At 58.1% G+C, this 21,407-nt stretch overlaps 1 protein-coding gene across 1 annotated transcript in view; it reads left to right on the forward strand.

The window, feature by feature from the left end:
* The first annotated feature begins 7,804 nt into the window (after window positions 1–7,804).
* LOC133360236 (syntaxin-binding protein 1-like) overlaps window positions 7,805–21,407 on the forward strand; it is a 31,576-nt gene continuing 17,973 nt past the window's right edge. Inside the window, exons 1-6 of the mRNA XM_061578878.1 lie at window positions 7,805–8,187; window positions 11,880–11,929; window positions 13,839–13,920; window positions 16,185–16,261; window positions 19,069–19,147; window positions 19,802–19,905. Coding sequence (XP_061434862.1) covers window positions 8,148–8,187; window positions 11,880–11,929; window positions 13,839–13,920; window positions 16,185–16,261; window positions 19,069–19,147; window positions 19,802–19,905 — 432 coding nt within the window. The 5' untranslated portion in view covers window positions 7,805–8,147. The remainder of the gene's footprint in view (window positions 8,188–11,879; window positions 11,930–13,838; window positions 13,921–16,184; window positions 16,262–19,068; window positions 19,148–19,801; window positions 19,906–21,407) is intronic.

Raw genomic sequence — 21,407 nt, forward strand, 5'->3', positions numbered from 1 at the left:
AATGGCGGTTTTTGTTGTTGTTGTCTGTGTGTGTGTCTGTGTGTGTCTATGTGTGTGTGTCTGTGTGTGTGTCTGTGTGTCTGTGCGTGTGTGTCTGTGTGTGTGTGTGTCTGTGTGTCTGTGTGTGTGTCTGTGTGTGTCTGTGTGTGTGTCTGTGTGTGTGTGTCTGTGTGTGTGTGTCTGTGTATGTGTGTCTGTGTGTGTGTCTGTGTGTGTGTGTCTGTGTGTCTGTGTGTGTGTGTGTGTCTGTGTGTGTGCCAGTCAATCTGTGCGAACGGCGCCCTCCTGCGTTGCCACAACGGCGGCGTCTGCCACGAGCACAGCCGCTGTCTGTGCCCACCGCGCTACGGGGGCCCCCACTGCCAGCGCGATCTGTGCCCCCCCGGGGACTTGGGGGTGCCCCAGGGGCACGGCGCGGACATGGAGGTGCCCCAGGGGCACGGCGCGGGCAGACGAGCCGGGGGGGGGCCCGTCGGGGTCTGCGGCAGCCGCGCCACCAGCTGGCGGCGGGGCCTCTCGACGCCCGCGGCGGCGGTGGCGGCGGCGGTGGCGGCGGCGGTGGGGGGGGCGATGCCCCCCCTGCGAGGGGGTCTGTAGGGGGTTCGGGAGAAGGGGACGAGGGTGACCGGCACGGTGACCCCTGGAGATCGGCAGCAGCAGCTCGCTGGGGTCAACGCGGCACTGCTGGCGGAGGAGGCGTCGCCGGAGGGAGCTGTGGAGTTGGACTCGGTCTGCCCCGCCACGTTGGGCGAGTACGGGGGAGGAGGGGGGAGGAGGAGGGGGGGGAGATGGGGGAGGAAGAGGAGGGGGGGGAGATGGGGGAGGAGGAGGAAGGGGGGGGAGATGGGGGAGAAGGAGGTGGAGGGAGGGAGGGAGGAAGAGGAAGGGGGAGGAGATGGGAGAGGAGGAGGAGGAGGGAGGAGATGGGGGAGGAGAAGGGGGGGGAGATGGGGGAGGAGGAGGAGGAGGAGAGGGGAGGAGAGGGGGAGGATGAGGAGGGGAGGAGGAGGGGGGAGGAGAAGATGGGGGAGGATAAGGGGGGGAGATGGGGGAGGAGGAGGAGGGGGGAGGAGATGGGGGAGGAGAAGGGGGTAGAAGGGGGAGGAGGAGGGGGGCGGTAAAGACAACAAACGAAACACAAAAATCTCTTCTCGAGAAATGAGTTTGTCAATCTGGATGATGATGGTGATGATGGTGATTTAACCGTGCATAGCGTCCCAGTGGCTTCATCATATCGGAAGGAGGAGCGTTCCAGACGGCCGCAGAAGCGCGCGTGAAAGCGCCCCGCGATGACGATGATGCGGTGACCGCCCCTGTTCGATGCCTCTGACCGCTGCTGCTGGTGCTGCTGCTGGTGGTGGTGGTGTTATTGAACTCGGCCAGGCCCCACTGAGCTGTCCGGCTCTTTGTCAGAAGCCGCCTGACCACAGAAGACCGCTCAACCACGACGTGGCTTCTCACGTGGAGATGGATCGCAAACTCTCAAAGCGTGATGTCGTCTCTAAATGTGGAGGGAAAGCCCCAGAGAGGTCCTGGAGAGAAAGAGAGAGACACGCAGACTCCAAATGTGTAGCAGTGGTCGGGACAGAGCCCACGACCTCCTGTGTACCAGGCGAGGGAGTCAACACCGGAGATGGAACAAAAACAGAAGGGCGGGGGGTGGGGGCTGCACGGGGTGGGGGCTGTGGGGGCTGCGGGGGGTGGGGGATGAGGGGGGGGCTACGGGGGGAATGAGGAGGGGGCTCCCGGTCGTTGGGATTAATGGCGCGTCTTGTCAGATCGTCTCTTGTCGGCTCGCCGGGTTTGTTGCGCAAGCGCGCTGACCGTGGCACCGCCGCTCCCCACGACACAACAAAGACAAAGACCCCCCCCTTCCCCCTCCCCCCCCCCACGTGTTACAACGTCGACTTTCGCGACCGATATGTCTAATTTAAGGGGGCGGGGGGGGGGGCTTTATCTTGGGTTCGATCGCGTCAATAGGCTAAAAGAAACACCACAAAGACATTAAATACTCACAAACACAATCCTTGGCAGTTGGACAACCTGCTTGCCAACACGGACGTTCGCTTGATGTCGATAAGGTCGATGTGATTGTGTGAAACTAAAACGAACTACAACGATCCTAGACCAATGAAAGACAACCGATTGAAATTGAAATAATTAATTTTAACCGCTCTGGAAGCGCATTATTAAGTCGCGCACGTTCCAATTGCGTGCCTTGTTAAGGCATCGATTTATAACTGATCAGCCCATCTGCCCCACGTGACCACGATCCATTGTGACGTGACGACAACAACCCGCCCCCTCTCCGCGCCTGATTGGCTCACAGCGATGACGTCACCCGGCTGCTCGAGTCACGTGGTGTCGTCACGTGACTGAACCGTACCAAGTGGCTGTGTCGGGTGGTGGAGGGTTAACGATGCTCACGCGATCTTACACAACAACAACAACAACGTTGTTATGAATACCCCGTGTAGCCTGTAACAGACTGCAGGGGCTCGTGCTGTTGGCGAGTAGCGCCTATGAAGGCCGGCACGGCACACACAACCGCCTTTGTTTCCCCAGTGGCGAAGTTTACACGCCGCACCAAGTACTCATTTGAGGCTAAGTCGACCTAGGGGAGGCCCAGGACCGGTTCAGATAATCGTTGCTGGTGTTGGTGACCGTGAGCGGGAATCAAACTCGGGTAGCCGGGTTCCAAGCACAGCACGCTGACCGCTACACTACGGCGCCCCCAGTGGCTATGTACATACACACACATGCACACATGCACACATACACACACATGCACACATGCACACATATGCATACACACACACATGCACACATGCACACATGCACACATACACACGTACACACGTGCATGCACACATGCACACATACACATACACACGTACACACATGCACACATGCACATGTACACACATGCACACGTACACACGTACACACATGCACAGGTACACACGTACACACATGCACACGTACACACGTACACACATACACACATGCACACATACACACGTACACACATGCACATGCACACGTACACACATGCACACATACACACGTACACACATGCACACGTACACACGTACACAGATGCACATATACACACATGCACACGTACACACATACACACACATGCACACATGGACACGTAAACACGTATACACATGCACACGTACACACATATACACATGCACACGTACACACATACACACATGCACACATACACACACATACACACACACATACACACATGCATGCACACATACACACTTGCACGGTTTGAGACATTCATGCTGGCCTGCCTACCATCCATCCTGGGTGTAACCAGGCTGGATTGTGTGAGGAGCTCACAAATCTTTGAAAGATCTGGACAAAGTCCCATCGGTGAGCTCCTCCGGCAGGCAAGGCTGCGTTGGCTGGGTCATGTAGCCCGCATGCCCAGCCACCGCATGTCTAAACAGCTTTTGTTCGGCGGGATCGAGGGGGCTAAACGGGCGAGGCACGGGCTAGAGAAGAGATGGAGTGATGTGGTACAAGAAGATGTGGAGCTGAGTGGACTTGCCGATGACTAGTACCAGCAGTGACAAGATCTGCCTCTATGGAGGAGGCTCGTGAAGGACGCTACTGATCAGTCGACATCCAGCAACAACGGAGGGCGGAGGAGCGACGCCCACAATGACGAGCGGAGCGCCGGGCGGCTAAAACACAGCAAGATGGCACAGTAGGGGGTGGAGGTGATGCATCTGCCAGTTATCTCAGCCAGTCAACCCATGGCACATGTGTCTGTCCCGAGACCTGCAAGTGGGCATTCGACACTTCACGTGGTCTTGAAGTGCACCTCGCCTGGCACCACAAGCGCCGTGGTGACGTCACCACCACTTAGTGGTGACTGGCTGTTGCTGTTGAGTGAGTGCGTCGGTGAGTGAGTGGGTGGTTGGGTGAGTGTATGCAGTGAGTGGGTGAGTGAGTGAGTGAGTGAATGGGTGAGTGAGTAAGTGGCTGTATGTAGTGAATGGGTGAGTGAGTGAGTGGGTGGGTGTATGTAGTGAGTGAGTGAGTGGGTGAGTGGGTGAGTGAGTGGGTGGTTGGGTGAGTGTATGTAGTGAGTGAGTGGGTGAGTGAGTGAGTGGGTGAGTGAGTGAGTGGGTGAGTGTGTGGGTGAGTGAGTATAGGTGAGTGAATGGGTGAGTTAGTGAGTGGGTGAGTGAGTGGGTGAGTGTGTGGGTGAGTGAGTGGGTGAGTGAATGGGTGAGTGAGTGAGTGGGTGAGTATATGTAGTGAGTGGGTGAGTGAATGTGTGAGTGAGTGAGTGAACACCCTCTGTCAGGTGGGTAGATGGCCCAATGAGATTCGGGTAAATCAACTGTTCTGCACCCGGGTCACAGCGACCACCACTTGACCCTGACGAGCCTCCCCTAGGGTAGACTCAGCCCTAAAGCGACGGAATGTGCCTCACACACCCACACATGCGCACGCGCGTGCACACACAGCAGCACACACACACACACACCGGCTGCGAGCGGGTATGTCCCGGTGACCCGATGCGCGAATATGATCCGATCAGCGTCCCTGAGCCCTGTAGTTATCCCGAGCCAGTCGCGATTATTCCCGGGGAGTTAGTGAAGGTGGTGGGGGGGGGGGGCGTAGGGAATGTTGATGACTGCGGGATATTAAGCTGCCCACTCGCTCCCCTCTCTCCCTCCGAACCTGATCTACCCCGCCACGTTACCCCCTTCTTCCCCCACCCCTCCCCTACACCCACTCACTAACCTGCTCGTGCACGATGGCAGGGCACAGGGTCATGCAGCATTCACACGACCGCAGATTTCGGGCCGAGCGTGAGAGGCAGTTGGTTGGTAATTGGCATCCAATTACTCTCCAAAATATTTTACTAGTCGAATACTATTATATTATTATATAGCACTCGATATCATTATATACGGACGCGATTGCTGAACCGATTTCGTACCTTTCAACAACAGCGCCCCCACGGGGCCACTGGGAGATTCAGCTCCAGGGACAGCGCCCCCCACGGGGCCACTGGGAGATTCAGCTCCAGGGACAGCGCCCCCCACGGGGCCACTGGGAGATTCAGCGTCAGGGACAGCGCCCCCCACGGGGTCACTGGGAGATTCAGCACCAGGGACAGCGCCCCCCACGGTGTCACTGGGAGATTCAGCACCAGGGACAGCGCCCCCCACGGGGTCACTGGGAGATTCAGCACCAGGGACAGCGCCCCCCACGGGGTCACTGGGAGATTCAGCACCAGGGACAGCGCCCCCCACGGGGTCACTGGGAGATTCAGCGTCAGGGACAGCGCCCCCCACGGGGTCACTGGGAGATTCAGCACCAGGGACAGCGCCCCCCACGGTGTCACTGGGAGATTCAGCACCAGGGACAGCGCCCCCCACGGGGTCACTGAGAGATTCAGCACCAGGGACAGCGCCCCCCACGGGGTCACTGGGAGATTCAGCTCCAGGGACAGCGCCCCCCACGGGATCACTGGGAGATTCAGCACCAGGGACAGCGCCTGGCCTCCTCCGCCCCGTGCATGGCTTAGTGAGCGAGCCCCGGTGAGGGTGCCAATGGGATGCCTCGGATCCAACGAAAGGACACGTGGTTAGAGCGTGCGGGGTTTGTGTTATCTATGTGTGTGCATGTGTTATGGATGCAAATAACGCGCTGTGTGTGCAGTGCGTTGTACGTTCGTGTGGTGCTGGGGCATCATTTTGGGCTATGCTCAATCGGCTGCTGAATGAAGGCCTCCTCTAAGCCGCCGCCATTTTAGGAGCATGCGCTGGGAGCGAGTCGTCTGGTGGGGTCCATTTCCCACAGTGGCAGACATTTGACCCGGTCCTAGGCCTCCCCTAGGTCAACTCAGCCTTAAATGAGTACCCGGTGCGGTGTGTAAACATCAGCATTGGGGAGACAAAGCGGCCAGCCGGCCGTGGTGCTGTGCCGGCCTTCATATGTGCTACCAGCTAACAGCACTTGCCCCAACAGCCTCTCTAGGCTATCCGGGGCGTCTTGGTCGTTATTTGTTTTATAGCCCGAGGAACAGCATCGCCCCCCGCCCCGCCCCTCCCCCCCCACCCCTCCCCCGGCTCCCATCGCCTCAGCTGCCGCTCCCGCGGCTCCTTACCCGGCCGCCTCCCCTCCCCATCGCCCCTCCCCCACGCCCCTCCCCCCGGCTCCCATCGCCGCCCCCCCACGCCCCTCCCCCTCCCCCCGCCTCTCCCGCATCCACCCGCTAGGTCGCTCCGCCACGCCCGCGGAATCGTGCGGTGGGGGTGGTGTGGGTGACGCGGTGGGGGTGGTGTGGGTGACGCGGTGGGGGTGGTGTGGGTGACGCGGTGGGGGTGGTGTGGGTGATGCTGTGGGGGTGGTGTGGGTGACGCGGTGGGGGTGGTGTGGGTGACGCGGTGGGGGTGGTGTGGGTGACGCGGTGGGGGTGGTGTGGGTGACGCGGTGGGGGTGGTGTGGGTGACGCGGTGGGGGTGGTGTGAGTGATGCTGTGGGGGTGGTGTGGGTGATACGGTGGGGGTGGTGTGGGTGATGCGGTGGGGGTGGTGTGGGTGACGCGGTGGGGGTGATGTGGGTGACGCGGTGGAGGTGGTGTGGGTGATACGGTGGGGGTGGTGTGGGTGACGCGGTGGGGGTGGAGTGGGTGACGCGGTGGGGGTGGTGTGGATGACGCGGTGGGGGTGGTGTGGGTGATGCTGTGGGGGTGGTGTGGGTGACGCGGTGGGGGTGGTGTGGGTGATACGGTGGGGGTGGTGTGGGTGACGCGGTGGGGGTGGAGTGGGTGACGCGGTGGGGGTGGTGTGGATGACGCGGTGGGGGTGGTGTGGGTGACGCGGTGGGGGTGGTGTGGGTGATGCTGTGGGGGTGGTGTGGGTGATACGGTGGGGGTGGAGTGGGTGACGCAGTGGGGGTGGTGTGGATGACGCGGTGGGGGTGGTGTGGGTGATGCTGTGGGGGTGGTGTGGGTGATACGGTGGGGGTGGTGTGGGTGACGCGGTGGGGGTGGTGTGGGTGACGCGGTGGGGGTGGTGTGGGTGACGCGGTGGGGGTGGTGTGGGTGATACGGTGGGGGTGGTGTGGGTGACGCGGTGGGGGTGGAGTGGGTGACGCGGTGGGGGTGGTGTGGGTGACGCGGTGGGGTGATGTGGGTGACGCGGTGGGGGTGGTGTGGGTGATACGGTGGGGGTGGTGTGGGTGACGCGGTGGGGGTGGTGTGGGTGATGCTGTGGGGGTGGTGTGAGTGATACGGTGGGGGTGGTGTGGGTGGTGCTGTGGGGGTGATGTGGGTGACGTGGTGGGGGTGGTGTGGGTGACGCTGTGGGGGTGGTGTGGGTGATGCGGTGGGCGTGGTTTGAAGTGGTGCGGTGGGGTGATGTGGGGGGGGGGGGGTGACGCTGTGGGGGTGGTGTGGGTGATGCGGTGAGGGTGGTGTGGGTGACGCGGTGGGGGTGGAGTGGGTGACACTGATGGGGGTGGAGTGGGTGACACTGATGGGCGATGTGTCACGCGGTGCTCCCCAGCGCGCTCGCGTCTCCCTGTAGCCGCATCCATCTCGGGCTCAAGGGAGGGGTGCCACTGTGGTTGGCATAGCGGTGATGTTTGCGGTGTGGATGGCAATTTGATGGTGGCGACGGTGATGTTCATGATGGTGGTAGCGATGGTGATTGTGTGAATTGCCGTAGTCATAGGAATGGTGGTTGATAGTGTTAGTTGGTGGTTGTGGTGATGATGGTGGGTGGCGGTGGTGATGATGACGATGATGGTGGTTGTTGTGATAATGATTGTGATGATGGTGATGGTGATGATGGTGGTGATGGTGATGATGGTGCTTTGTTAATGATTTCTATCGTGACAGCGTGTGACGTTAATGACGCTGATGATGGTGATTGTGCAAATGATGCCATAATGATGATGATGGTGTGATGTTAATGGTGGTGATGATGGCTGTAGTTGTGGTGGCGTGGTGGGGGGTGAGTGGGGGGAGCGGTGCCGCGTCATTGCGGTAGCGCTCTCTCCCATCTCTCTCCCTCCCGTCATTACGAGTCACGTGAGTGGAGAGAGCGCAGGAGGGAGAGACGCAGAGAGAGAGAGAGCGAGAGGAGAGAGCGAGGAAGATGGCGCCCCAACGAGGACTGAAGGCGGTGGTGGGGGAGAGTGAGTGGCACTCCGTCTCACAGCTGCGGTGACTGCGCGAGCTGGAGTGTCTGTGCGGGAGTGGGTGCATCCTGGTGTGTGTGTGGGGTGTGCATCCTGGGGTGTGCATCCTGGGGTGTGCATCCTGGTGTGTGTGTGGGGGGTGATGTGTGTGGGGTGGTGTGTGTGTGTGGGGTGATGTGTGTGTGTGTAGGATGGTGTGTGTGTGCATCCTGGTGTGTGTGTGGGGTGTGCATCCTGGTGTGTGTGTGTGTGCATCCTGGTGTGTGAGGGATGATGTGTGTGTGGGATGGTGTGTGTGTGTGGGATGGTGTGTGTGTTTATGTGTGTGTGTGAGGGATGATGGTGTGTGTGTGTGTGGGGTGATGTGTCTGGGGTGATGTGTGTGTGCATCCTGGTGTGTGTGTGCATCCTGGTGTGTGTGTGGGATGTGTGTGTGTATGATGTGTGTGTGTGTGGGTTGATGTGTGTGTGTGTGTGGGGTGATGTGTGTGTGAGGGATGATGTGTGTGTGGGATGTGTGTGGGTTGATGTGATGGTGTGTGTGTGTATGATGTGTGTGTGTGTGTGGTTAATGTGTGTGTGTGTATGATGTGTGTGTGTGTGGTTGATGTGTGTGTGGGATGATGTGCGTGTGTGGGTTGATGTGTGTGTGTGTGGGATGATGTGCGTGTGTGGGTTGATGTGTGTGTGTGTGGTTGATGTGCGTGTGTGTGTATGATGTGTGTGTGTGTGGTTGATGTGTGTGTGGGATGATGTGTGTGTGTGGGATGATGTGCGTACATCTTGGTGTGTGGATGTGTGGCCTGGGGTGTGTGTATAGTGTGGGAGCGGTGGTGTAGTGGTTAGCGCGCTGCGTTACGAACCTGGCGACCCGGGTTCGATTCCCGCTCACGGCCAACACCAGTGGCGATTATCTTAACCAGCCCTGGGCCTCCCCTAGGTCGACTCAGCCTCAAATGAGTACCTGGTGCGATGTGTAAACATCGCTACTAGAGAGACAAAGGCGACCGGGTGTGGTGCTGGCCACCCACTCGCTAACAGCACTTGCTATAACAGTCTGTTCAGGCTAAACGGGGGATATTTGTCCTTTGTGTGTGTGTGCGTGGTGTGTGTGTGTATTTGCTTTCAAGGCCGTCGCCGTGTGTGTGTGATGGTGTGTGTGTGTGATGGTGTGTGTGTGATGGTGTGTGTGTGATGGTGTGTGTGTCTGTGTGTATGGGTGATGGTGTGTGTGTGATGTGTGTGTGCCTGCGTGTGCGGAGCGGTGGTGCAGTGATTAACTCGCTCCGCTACGAACCGAGGTCGATTGCCGTCCCACGTCCAATAAGAATGACGATTATCTGAAGCGGTGTTGGGCCTCCCCTAGGTCGACTCGGTCTTAAATCAGTAGCTGGCGCGGTGCGTAAACATCGTCACTGAGGAAACAAAGGCGGCCGAGCGTGGTGCCGGCCACCCACTCCCTCGTGTGCCGTGCCGGCCTTCATAGGTGCTACTCGCTAACAGCACTTGCCTCTACAGTCTGTTAAGGCTACACGGGGGATCTTTGTCTGTGTGGGTGATGGATACGTGAGGAGTGATCAGCGCATTGCGCTTCACGGCCGAGCGGCGAATCGAACTCGGGTGACGATTGTCTGGGCCTCCCCTAGGTCGACTCAGCCTCAGCTGGTCAACCGCCGCGGTGCGTTGTAAACATCGGCACTGGGGAGACAAAGGCGGCCGGGCGTGCTGCTAGCCACACCGCCCCCTCGTGTGCCACAGTGCCGAGGTGTGGCGACTCGCTCCTCACGGCACTTGCCCCGCCAGCCTGTTGAGGCTACGCGGGGGATCTTTGTCTTTGTTGTGCTCGTGGACGTGCGCGCGCTCTCGGATGCATGCGCAGTGGGGTGGGGGGGGCGTCTTAGTCACCGTTATTGATATCATCGCCATCATCATCACCATCATGATCACCACCATCACCACCATCACCACCACCATCATCACCACCATTATCATCATGACCATCATTACCATCATCACGATCATCATCATCATCACCATCATCACCACCATCATCATCATCACCATCATTATCATCATGACCATCATTACCACCATCATCATCACCATCATCATGATCATCATCACCATCATCATGATCATCATCACTATCATGATCATCACCACCATCACCATCATGATCACCATCATTCATCACCATCATCATGATCATCATCACTATCATGATCATCATCATCATCATCACCACCATCATCATCATCATCACCACCATCATCCATCATCATCACCATCATGCATCACCATCATCATCACCATCATGATCACCATCATGATCATCATCATCACCACCATCACCACCATCACCATCATGATCACCATCATCATCACCACCATCATCATCACCATCATCATCACCATCATCATCACCGTGATGATGATGATGGTGGTGATGGTGAATGTCAGGGTGGAGGCGGTGGTGATGATGATGATGGTGGTGGTGATGGTGGTGATGGTGAATGTCAGGGTGGAGGCGGTGGTGATGGTGATGATGATGGTGAATGTCAGGGTGGAGGCGGTGACCCATCCAGCAGTGGACCCCTCGCGGCTGGCGACGCCCCCGTGGGGGATCGTCCGTGACGGGTTCACTTTCATGGCGGTGTTCTGCGCATGCGCAGTTGGCACGCGCTGGCACGGCAAAGGCAAAGATCCCCCGTATAGCCCGAACAAACATTTGGGGCAAGTGCTGTTGGCGACTGCAGCGCTAACCACTGCGCCACAGCCACCGACCCCCCCCCCCCCCCCCAGACAAAGATCCCCCGTGTAGCCTTAACAGACTGTTGAGGCAAGTGCTGTTGGCGAGCACCCATGAAGGCCGGCACACGAGGGGGTGGGTGGCCAGGACCACGCCCGGCCGCCTTTGTCTCCCCAGCGGTGATGTTTACGCATTGCACTATGTAGTGATTTGAGGCTGAGTCGACCTAGGGGAGGCCCAGTATTGTTTCAGATAACTGTCACTGGTGTTGGCCGTGAGCGGGAATCGAAATCGGGTCGTCTGGGTTCGTAGCGCAGCGCGCTGACTGCTACACTACCGCTCCCCACACGTGTACACACACACAGGGTGACACACACACGGTGACACACACACGTGTACACACACACACGGTGTGACACACACACGGTGACACACACACACGGTGTGACACACACACACGGTGTGACACACACACACACGGTGTGACACAAAGATTCCCCATTTAGCCTTAATAGACTGTATGGGGCAAGTGCTGTTAGCGAGAAGCACCTATGAAGGCCGGCACGGCACCACGCCCGGCCGCCTTTGTCTCCCTAGTGACGATGTTTACACATCGCACCAAGTACTAATTTAAGGCTGAGTCGACCTAGGGGAGGCCCGGGACCGGTTCATATAATCGTCACTGGTGTTGGCCATGAGCGGGAATCGAACCCGGGTCGCAAGGTTCATAGCGCAGCGCGCTAACCACTACAATATCTGTGGGTGTCAGACACAGTGGCACAGACACAGTGGCACAGACACAGTGGCACAGACACAGTGGCACAGACACAGTGGCACAGACACAGTGGCACAGACACAGTGGCACAGACACAGTGACACAGACACAGTGACATACACACAGTGACATACACAGACACGTGTGTACTGTGTGTGTACGCAGAGATCATGACCGAGGTGATTAAGAAGGTGAAGAAGCGAGGAGAATGGAAGGCAAGTACCATCATCACAGCATCATCACCGCCATCATCACCACCATCATCACCGCCATCATTACCACCATCATCACCACCATCATCACCGCCATCATTACCACCATCATCATCACATCATCACCACCTCCATCACCACCTTCGGCTGGTTGGTGTCCACCCAAATCCCGGACCTCACTTCTGCCGATGCCAACTTACCAAGAGGCACGGCCACTCACGCCTCGCTGGTTATGAGACGTTGACTCCCTCGCCTGGTGTACAGGAGGTCGTGGGTTCAATCCCGACCCTGACTACGCCTACTGCTGTGTAGTTGGAGTCTGTGTGTCTCTCTCATCATCATCACGGTGGCGAGGAGATGTTGACTCCCTCGCCTGGTACACAGGAGGTCGTGGGTTCAATCTCGACCCTGACTACGCCTGCTGCTGCTGCTGTGTATTCGCAGTCTGTGTGTCTCCCTCTCCCCGTGGTCGCGTGGACTTGTGTCTCTCCGGGTCCTGTTTTCCCGCTCCACATTTAGAATCGACGTCAGCACGCGTTCAGAGGAATTCGGCTGCTGCTAGAAATGTCCCCAGGACGATGATGGTGGTGATGGTAGTGGTGATGATGGTGGTGATGATGATGGTGATGATGGTGGTGATGGTGGTGGTGAAGATGGTAATGATGATGGTGATGATGATGGTGGTGATGGTGATGATGATGGTGATGATTATGATGGTGATGATGGTGGTGATGATGGTAGTGGTGATGGTGGTGGTGATGATGATGGTGGTGATGATGGGGATGATGATGGTGGTGGTGAGCTGCCGCTTTATCGGCCTGTAATCTGATGGGCCAGGTCGCCACTGTTAAAAGAGCTACGCAGCTCAGCGGGGCCTGGCACCCGGCACGATACAAAACGACAATCGTCGTGGCTGGGACCTCCATGTGATTGCACTCACACATAAACACGTGTCTCTAAAGAGCTCGCTTCATGCGCTACAGTCATTTTGCTGGAGCAGTCACACCTGATGGCGGATGCTTGTGTTGCTTCCGAAACGTTGTGATTTAATTTAGTTGTCTTATTTTATTTTGTTTTCACCTACATGACTTTACCGAAAAAACCAAAGAGTATGGATCCTTGCAATCACGAAAACTTCAAATCTAGAGACATGGATACTTACACTCGACGCTGCCACTCCGGTGCCCATCACCACCACCACCACGACCACCACCACCACCAACACAACCACGACCACCACCTCCTCCTCTTCCGCCTTCGCCCACACAATGTCGGCAAGCCGGACAAGACGGGGGGGGGATGATGCGTCTCCTCAACTCGCCCCATCTTGGCTCGGCGACCTCTCCCGTTCCCCCTTTTCTCATCCCCCAATTCCATCCGGCCTCTCCCCCCGGCACCAATTCTCTCGGCTCGTCGTCCATTGCCCCTCCCGGCACCCCCCCCCCCCCCACCTTCTGTCCTTCTTTAATAATCTTAAATTAATTCTTTACTCATCCCAACCCATTCATTCTTCTGGGTGACCTTAATCTTAATCTCAGCACCCTCCTCTATCCTCCCGCCAATTCACTCCATCTCCACCTTCCTTCTTACCATCGTCCCCCCCCCCCCCCCACAGCTCATTCCCTCCGGTAATATTCCTGACCGCCAGTCGCCCCCTCGCCCCCCTCCGCCATTGCGATCCCTTCTCCACCATCCCCTGCCTCCCTCCACTCCCATCCAGAGGCTTCCTCTCAACAACGTCCCTCGTCTCGGGCGACTCCTTCTCATCTCAGCTCCCCTTCAGCACCCGACTCAGCACCCGACTTGCCCTCTCCCCAGTGCACTTGACCCCCCCCCCTGCCTCCCCTGCCCCCCCGCCGTCTGCGCTGTTGAACGCGGAATCCCCCCCCCCCCCGCCCGTCCCGTGCCGCAGGTGCTCGTGGTCGACCACCTGAGCATGCGCATGCTGTCGGCCTGCTGCCGCATGACGGACATCATGAGCGAGGGCATCACGAGTGAGTGTCGAGGGCCTGGGGCACGTGCTGAGTGACAGGGGTACAGCACGAACCTAGTCACACATACACACACGTGACTCACTCGCGTAGTAGAGTGATTGTAATTTTTCATTTGCTACACGGCCAGATAATACGACAAATCGCTAACCTTAAACGCCCGGTCGATCATAAAAGGCGAAGGCGGTATAGTACTATAGTAATAGAGCAAGTGCAGAATCAGTGAACCGGAATTGATAGCTTGAAAGCATTTAGCGCGGGGCCCTTGAAAGTGCGGGGCCCGTAGCTACTTGTGCAGCTACTACTTGTGTTGAGTCTATGGGCAGTGTTGAGTCTATGGGCAGTGTTGAGTCTATGGGTAGTGTTGAATCTATGGGCAGTGTTGAATCTATGGGCAGTGTTGAGTCTATGGGCAGTGTTGAGTCTATGGGCAGTGTTGAGTCTATGGGTAGTGTTGAGTCTATGGGCAGTGTTGAGTCTATGGACAGTGTTGAGTCTATGGGCAGTGTTGAGTCTATGGGTAGTGTTGAGTCTATGGGCAGTGTTGAGTCTATGGACAGTGTTGAGTCTATGGGCAGTGTTGAGTCTATGGGCAGTGTTGAGTCTATGGGTAGTGTTGAGTCTATGGGCAGTGTTGAGTCTATGGGCAGGGCAGTGTTGAGTCTATGGGCAGTGTTGAGTCTATGGACAGTGTTGAGTCTATGGACAGTGTTGAGTCTATGGGCAGTGTTGAGTCTATGGGCAGTGTTGAGTCTATGGGTAGTGTTGAGTCTATGGGTAGTGTTGAGTCTATGGGCAGGGCAGTGTTGAGTCTATGGACAGTGTTGAGTCTATGGACAGTGTTGAGTCTATGGGCAGTGTTGAGTCTATGGACAGTGTTGAGTCTATGGGCAGTGTTGAGCCTATGGGCAGTGTTGAGTCTATGGGCAGTGTTGAGTCTATGGGCAGTGTTGAGTCTATGGGCAGTGTTGAGTCTATGGGTAATGTTGAGTCTATGGGTAGTGTTGAGTCTATGGGCAGTGTTGAGTCTATGGACAGTGTTGAGTCTATGGGTAGTGTTGAGTCTATGGGCAGTGTTGAATCTATGGGCAGTGTTGAGTCTATGGGCAGTGTTGAGTCTATGGACAGTGTTGAGTCTATGGGCAGTGTTGAGTCTATGGGCAGGGCAGTGTTGAGTCTATGGACAGTGTTGAGTCTATGGACAGTGTTGAGTCTATGGGCAGTGTTGAGTCTATGGACAGTGTTGAGTCTATGGGCAGTGTTGAGTCTATGGGCAGGGCAGTGTTGAGTCTATGGACAGTGTTGAGTCTATGGACAGTGTTGAGTCTATGGACAGTGTTGAGTCTATGGGAGTGTTGAGTCTATGGACAGTGTTGAGTCTATGGACAGTGTTGAGTCTATGGGTAGTGTGTACTGTGCGTGTGCTGTGTGTACTGTGTGTGTGTACTGTGTGTGTGTGTACTGTGTGTACTGTGTGTGTACTGTGTGTGTGTACTGTGTGTGTACACTGTGTGTGTACTGTGTGTGTGTACTGTGTGTGTACACTGTGTGTGTACACTGTGTGTGTACTGTGTGTGTGTACTGTGTGTGTACTCTGTGTGTGTGTACTGTGTGTGTACTGTGTGTGTACTCTGTGTGTGTGTACTGTGCGTGTGCTGTGTGTACTGTGTGTGTGTACTGTGCGTGTGCTGTGTGTACTGTGTGTGTGTACTGTGTGTGTACTGTGTGTGTGTACTGTGTGTGTACTGTGTGTGTACTGTGTGTACACTGTGTGTACACTGTGTGTGTGTACTGTGTGTGTACTCTGTGTGTGTGTACTGTGTGTGTACTCTGTGTGTACTCTGTGTGTGTGTACTGTGTGTGTACTCTGTGTGTACTGTGTGTGTACTGTGTGTGTACTCTGTGTGTGTACTGTGTGTGTACTGTGTGTGTGTACTGTGTGTGTACTGTGTGTGTACTCTGTGTGTGTACTCTGCATGTACTGTGTGTGTACTGTGTGTGTACTCTGCGTGTACTCTGCATGTACTGTGTGTGTACTCTGCGTGTACTGTGTGTATACTGTGTGTGTGTACTGTGTGTGTGTACTGTGTGTGTACTCTGTGTGTACTGTGTGTGTACTCTGTGTGTACTCTGTGTGTGTACTGTGTGTGTGTACTGTGTGTGTGTACTGTGTGTGTACTCTGTGTGTGTACTGTGTGTGTACTGTGTGTGTGTACTGTGTGTGTACTCTGTGTGTGTACTGTGTGTGTACTGTGTGTGTACTGTAGTCGTGGAGGACCTGCACAAGGTGAGGGAGACGCTGCCCACTCTGGAGGCTGTCTACCTCATCACGCCCACCGAAAAGGTGAGCACCTCGTCACGCTCGCCTCGTCACGCTCGCCTCGTCACGCTCGCCTCGTCACGCTCGCCTCGTCACGCTCGCCTCGTCACGCTCGCCTCGTCACGCTCGCCTCGTCACCTCGTCACACTCGCCTCGTCACGCATCATACTCACCTCATTTAACACGTGGGGAGGGATGGGGTCGGGGGGATGCTGGGGGAGGGGCTGGAGGTGGAGGAGCTGGAGGGGGAGGGGCTGGAGGGGGAGGGGCTGGAGGGGGAGGGGCCCAGGGGAGGTCGTGTTCCACTCATTCGAGATTATCTCGTTACCGACTCCGGCTTGAGAGAGGGGAGGGAGAGGGGTAGGGGGGAGGGGCGTAGGGGGGGAGGGGCGTAGGGGGGGAGGGGGGTAGGAGAGGGAGAGGGGGGAGGGGAGGGAGAGGGGGGAGGGGAGGGAGAGGGGGAGGGAGAGGGGGTTTTATTGGGCCCCAGAGAGGGGGGAGGAGGAGCCCATTAGGGGGAGGAATCATTTGGGCCCCTGGGGGAGGTGGAGGAGGAGGAGGTGGGGGAGGGGGGGTCGTGAATGGGGAGCTCGGTGATGTGAGCGCTTGACACGAGGTGGCGCCTTGGGGAGGGGGGAGGGGGAGGGAGGGGGGGAGGGCGGCCTGCATCCAGCAGTGCATGGAGCGTGCCGAATGACGACGACGACGCTGCAAGGGCCACAGATGAGTCGTGGCCGGTGGTCGAGGACGAATCGATGGTGACGGAGGAGGAGGTGAAAGAGGAGGTGGACGTGGAGGAGGAGGTGGAGGAGGACGTGGTTGAGGAGGCGGAGGAGGAGTGCGAATGGGACGCGGCACGAGCGGCCGGAGCTGCTGCCGGGATTGTTTCCACACTCAGCACGGCGCCTGTGCCAGGCTGGGTGCACTTTGAGGCCGCACGCAGCATCGAGGGCTCGCTGCTGGCAGGAGGTCACGGGGCAGACCCAGCAGGTGCCATGGGTCGACTGACTGAGATGACCGGTAGATGCACCACCTGTGCTCCCCGCTGTGCCAGTTTGCTGTGTTTTAGCCGCCCGGCGCTCCGCTCGTTGTTGTGAGCGTCGCTCCTCCGCCCTCCTTTATTGCTGGAGGGCGACTGCCTCCACCTGCCCAGTAGCCTCACTGTGCACATAGCCTGGCACCCCCCCCCCCCCCAGTAGCGTCCTTCACGAGCCTCCTCCACAGAGGCCGATCTTGACACCACTGGTACCAGTCATTGGCCGGTCCACTCAGCTCCACGTCCTCTTGTACCACATCACTCCATCTCTTCTCTAGCCCGTGCCGCGCCCGTTTAGCCCCCTCGATCCGACCTAACAAAAGCTGTTTAGGCATGCGGTGGCTGGGCATGCGGGCTACATGACCCAGCCAACGCAGCATTGCCTGCTGCAAGAGCTCACCGATGGGACTTTGCCCAGATCTCTCAAGGATTTGTGAGCTCCTCACACAATGCAGCCAGGTTAAACCCAGGATGGATCGTAGGCAGGCCAGCCTAAATGTTTCTAACCGGCAAAGATGTTCCATTAGGTGGGTCCACGTTTCGCAAGCGTAGAGAAGGGAGGGAATGACCGTGGCCGAGAAGACCTGAAGCTTCGTGTTAAGCGACAGACCAGGTAGCTTCCACACAGCGTTACGCAACCGATGAAAAGATAATGCCGCTCGACTGATTCGGAGTGAGACCTCTGCTGTCAAACCGGAGCTGGTCATAAGCACACTGCCCAGGTATGGGAAACTCTCCACTCTCTCCACAACTGCTCCATCACCAATGGGGAGCTGAGGGGGTGGAGTGTTTGATGACAAAATGCCCAGGCAGGTGCTTCGTGTTTGTGGGGCTGGTGGTTAGGCCCCATCGCTTAGTGGCACGTTCCAGGTTCAATATCAGAGTCTCCAACTCCCCACAGTGAGCAGCCATCACCAGATCATTCGCATACATAACATGGTTGACCAATAGGAGAGGGGGAGGGGAGGGGGAGGGGAGGGGGAGGGTGAAACACGACAGCGGGGGGGGCATCTGCCAGCTCCCCCCCCCCGCCTCTAAGTCCCATCGCCCTTGGCAGGGCAGTGGCGATTAGAACATCAGCAGTGGTATTAACCACATCAGCAGCAACAACAACATCAGCAGTGGCATTAACCACATCAACAACAACAACAACAGCATCCACAGCAGTGGCATTAACCACATCATCAACAACAACAACAGCAGCCACAGCAGTGTCATTAACCACAACAACAACAACAGCAGCAGCCACAGCAGTGGCATTAACCACATCAACAACAACAACAACAGCAGCCACAGCAGTGGCATTAACCACAACAACAACAGCGGCAGCAGCCACAGCAGTGGCATTAACCACAACAACAACAACAGCAGCAGCCACAGCAGTGGCATTAACCACAACAACAACAGCGGCATTAACAACATAAACAACAACAACAGCAGCAGCAACAACAGCGGCATTCACCACAACAGCAACAACATCAACAACATCACCGACACGCTGCGCTACGAACCCGGCGACCCGAGTTCGATTCCTGCTGCTCACGGCCATCAGCAACGCGAACCGGTCCTGGGCCTCCCCTAGGTTGACTCGGCCTCAAATGAGTACCCGGTGCGGTGTGGCGTAAACATCGCCGCTGGGGAGACAAAGGCGGCCGGGCGTGGTGCTGACCACCCACCCCCTCGTGTGCCACAGCGCCGGCCTTCGTAGGCGCTGCTACTCGCTACGAACAACACTTGCCCCTACAGCCTGCTAGAGGCTACACGGGGGATCTTTGCCTGTGGTGTGTGCACGCAGTCCGTGTCGGTGCTGATCGACGACTTCATGGACGCCATGAACTACCGCTATCGCGCGGCGCACGTGTTCTTCACTGACGGTGAGCGTGCCGCCACTCACCACCACCGCTCACCACCAGCGCTCACCACCACCACCGCTCACCCACTTCTCACCCACTGCTCACCCACCCACAGCCCTCGCTTCTACTCTCACACCCACCCACCCACAGCACCGCTCACTGACTGACAACCCTTGCCACTGATCGCATGCCCACCCACCCACCCACAAACCTCCTCACCACCGCTCACACAACCACTACTCACCACTACTCACCCACCCACAGCCCTTACCACTCACCACAGCCGCTCACCACTACTCACCCACCTAGCCAACCACTCCTCACCACCACTCACCACCACTTACCCACCAACAGCCCTCCTCACCACTCCTCACCACCACTCACCCATAACCGCTCACCACCTACTACATCGCTGCTCACCACCTGCTCACCACATGAGTGCTTGAGCGCTTGACCCTCCCCACACCTTACTGACCCCTTTGTTGACCTCATGACCCTCCACACACCCTCCTGACCCCTCTGTTGACCTCGTGACCTTCGCCACGCCCTTCTGAACTATCTGTTGACCTCGTGACCCTCCCCACGACGTCTGTTGACCGCCATGGCCTCGTGACCCTCCCCTCGACCTCGCGACCTCTGCGGTGACCCCGTGACCTCTGCCCCCCGTGACGCCAGCGTGCCCTGACGCACTCTTCAACAAGCTGGTCAAGTCCAAGTGCTCCAAGGCCGTGAAGACACTGCAGGAGATCAACATCGCCTTCCTGCCATACGAGTCGCAGGTACCACTCACCACCCACTCACTCGCCACGCTCACCACCCACCCACTCACCACCACCCACCCACTCACCACCCACTCACTCGCCACCCACTCACTCACCACCCACTCACTCACTCGCCACCCACTCACTCGCCACCCTCACCACCCACCCACTCACCACCACCCACTCACTCACCACCCCCTCACTCACCACCCCCTCACTCACCACCCCCTCACTCACCACCCACTCACTCACCACCCACTCACCACCCACCCACTCACCACCCACTCACTCACCACCCACTCACTCACCACCCACTCACTCACCACCCCTCACTCACCACCCCCTCACTCGCCACCCCCCTCACTCGCCACCCACTCACTCGCCACCCCCTCACTCGCCACCCCCTCACTCGCCACCCCCTCACTCGCCACCCACTCACTCGCCACCCCCTCACCCACCCACCCCCTCACTCACCACCCCCTCACCCCCCCACCCCCTCACTCACCACCCCCTCACTCACCACCCCCCTCACCCACCCACCCCCTCACTCACCACCCCCTCACTCACCACCCCCTCACTCACCACCCCTCACTCACCACCCCTCACTCACCACCCCTCACTCGCCACCACTCACTCGCCACCCCTCACCCCAACCCACCCCCTCACCTCACCACCCCCTCACCCACCCACCCCCTCACCCCACCACCCCCTCACTCACCACCCCCTCACTCACCACCCCCTCACTCACCACCCCCTCACTCACCACCCCCTCACTCACCACCCCCCTCACCCACCACCCCCTCACTCACCACCCCCTCACTCACCACCCCCTCACTCACCACCCCCTCACTCACCACCCCTCACTCGCCACCCTCACTCACCACCCCCTCACTCCACCCACCCCCTCACTCACCACCCCCTCACTCACCACCCCCTCACATCACCACCCCCTCACTCACCACCCCCTCACTCACCACCCCTCACTCACCACCCCCTCACCCACCCACCCCCTCACTCACCACCCCCTCACTCACCACCCCCTCACTCACCACCCCCTCACTCACCACCCCTCACTCACCACCCCCTCACTCACCACCTCCTCACTCACCACCCCCTCACTTCACCACCCCCTCACTCACCACCCCCTCACTCACCACCCCCTCACCCACCCACCCCCTCACTCACCACCCCCTCACTCACCACCCCCTCACTCACCACCCTCTCACTCACCACCCCCTCACTCACCACCCCCTCACTCACCACCCCCTCACTCACCACCCTCCTCACTCACCACCCCCTCACTACCACCCCCTCACTCACCACCCCCTCACTCACCACCCCCTCACTCACCACCCCCTCACTCACCACCCCCTCACTCACCACCCCTCACTCACCACCCCCTCACTCACCACCTCCTCACTCACCACCCCCTCACTTACCACCCCCTCACTTACCACCCCCTCACTCACCACCCCTCACTCACCACCCCCTCACTTACCACCCCCTCACTCACCACCATC

Source organism: Lethenteron reissneri, chromosome 67 (assembly GCF_015708825.2).
Source record: "Lethenteron reissneri isolate LAM-NWPU_2019-01 chromosome 67, ASM1570882v1, whole genome shotgun sequence".
NCBI lineage: Eukaryota > Metazoa > Chordata > Hyperoartia > Petromyzontiformes > Petromyzontidae > Lethenteron > Lethenteron reissneri.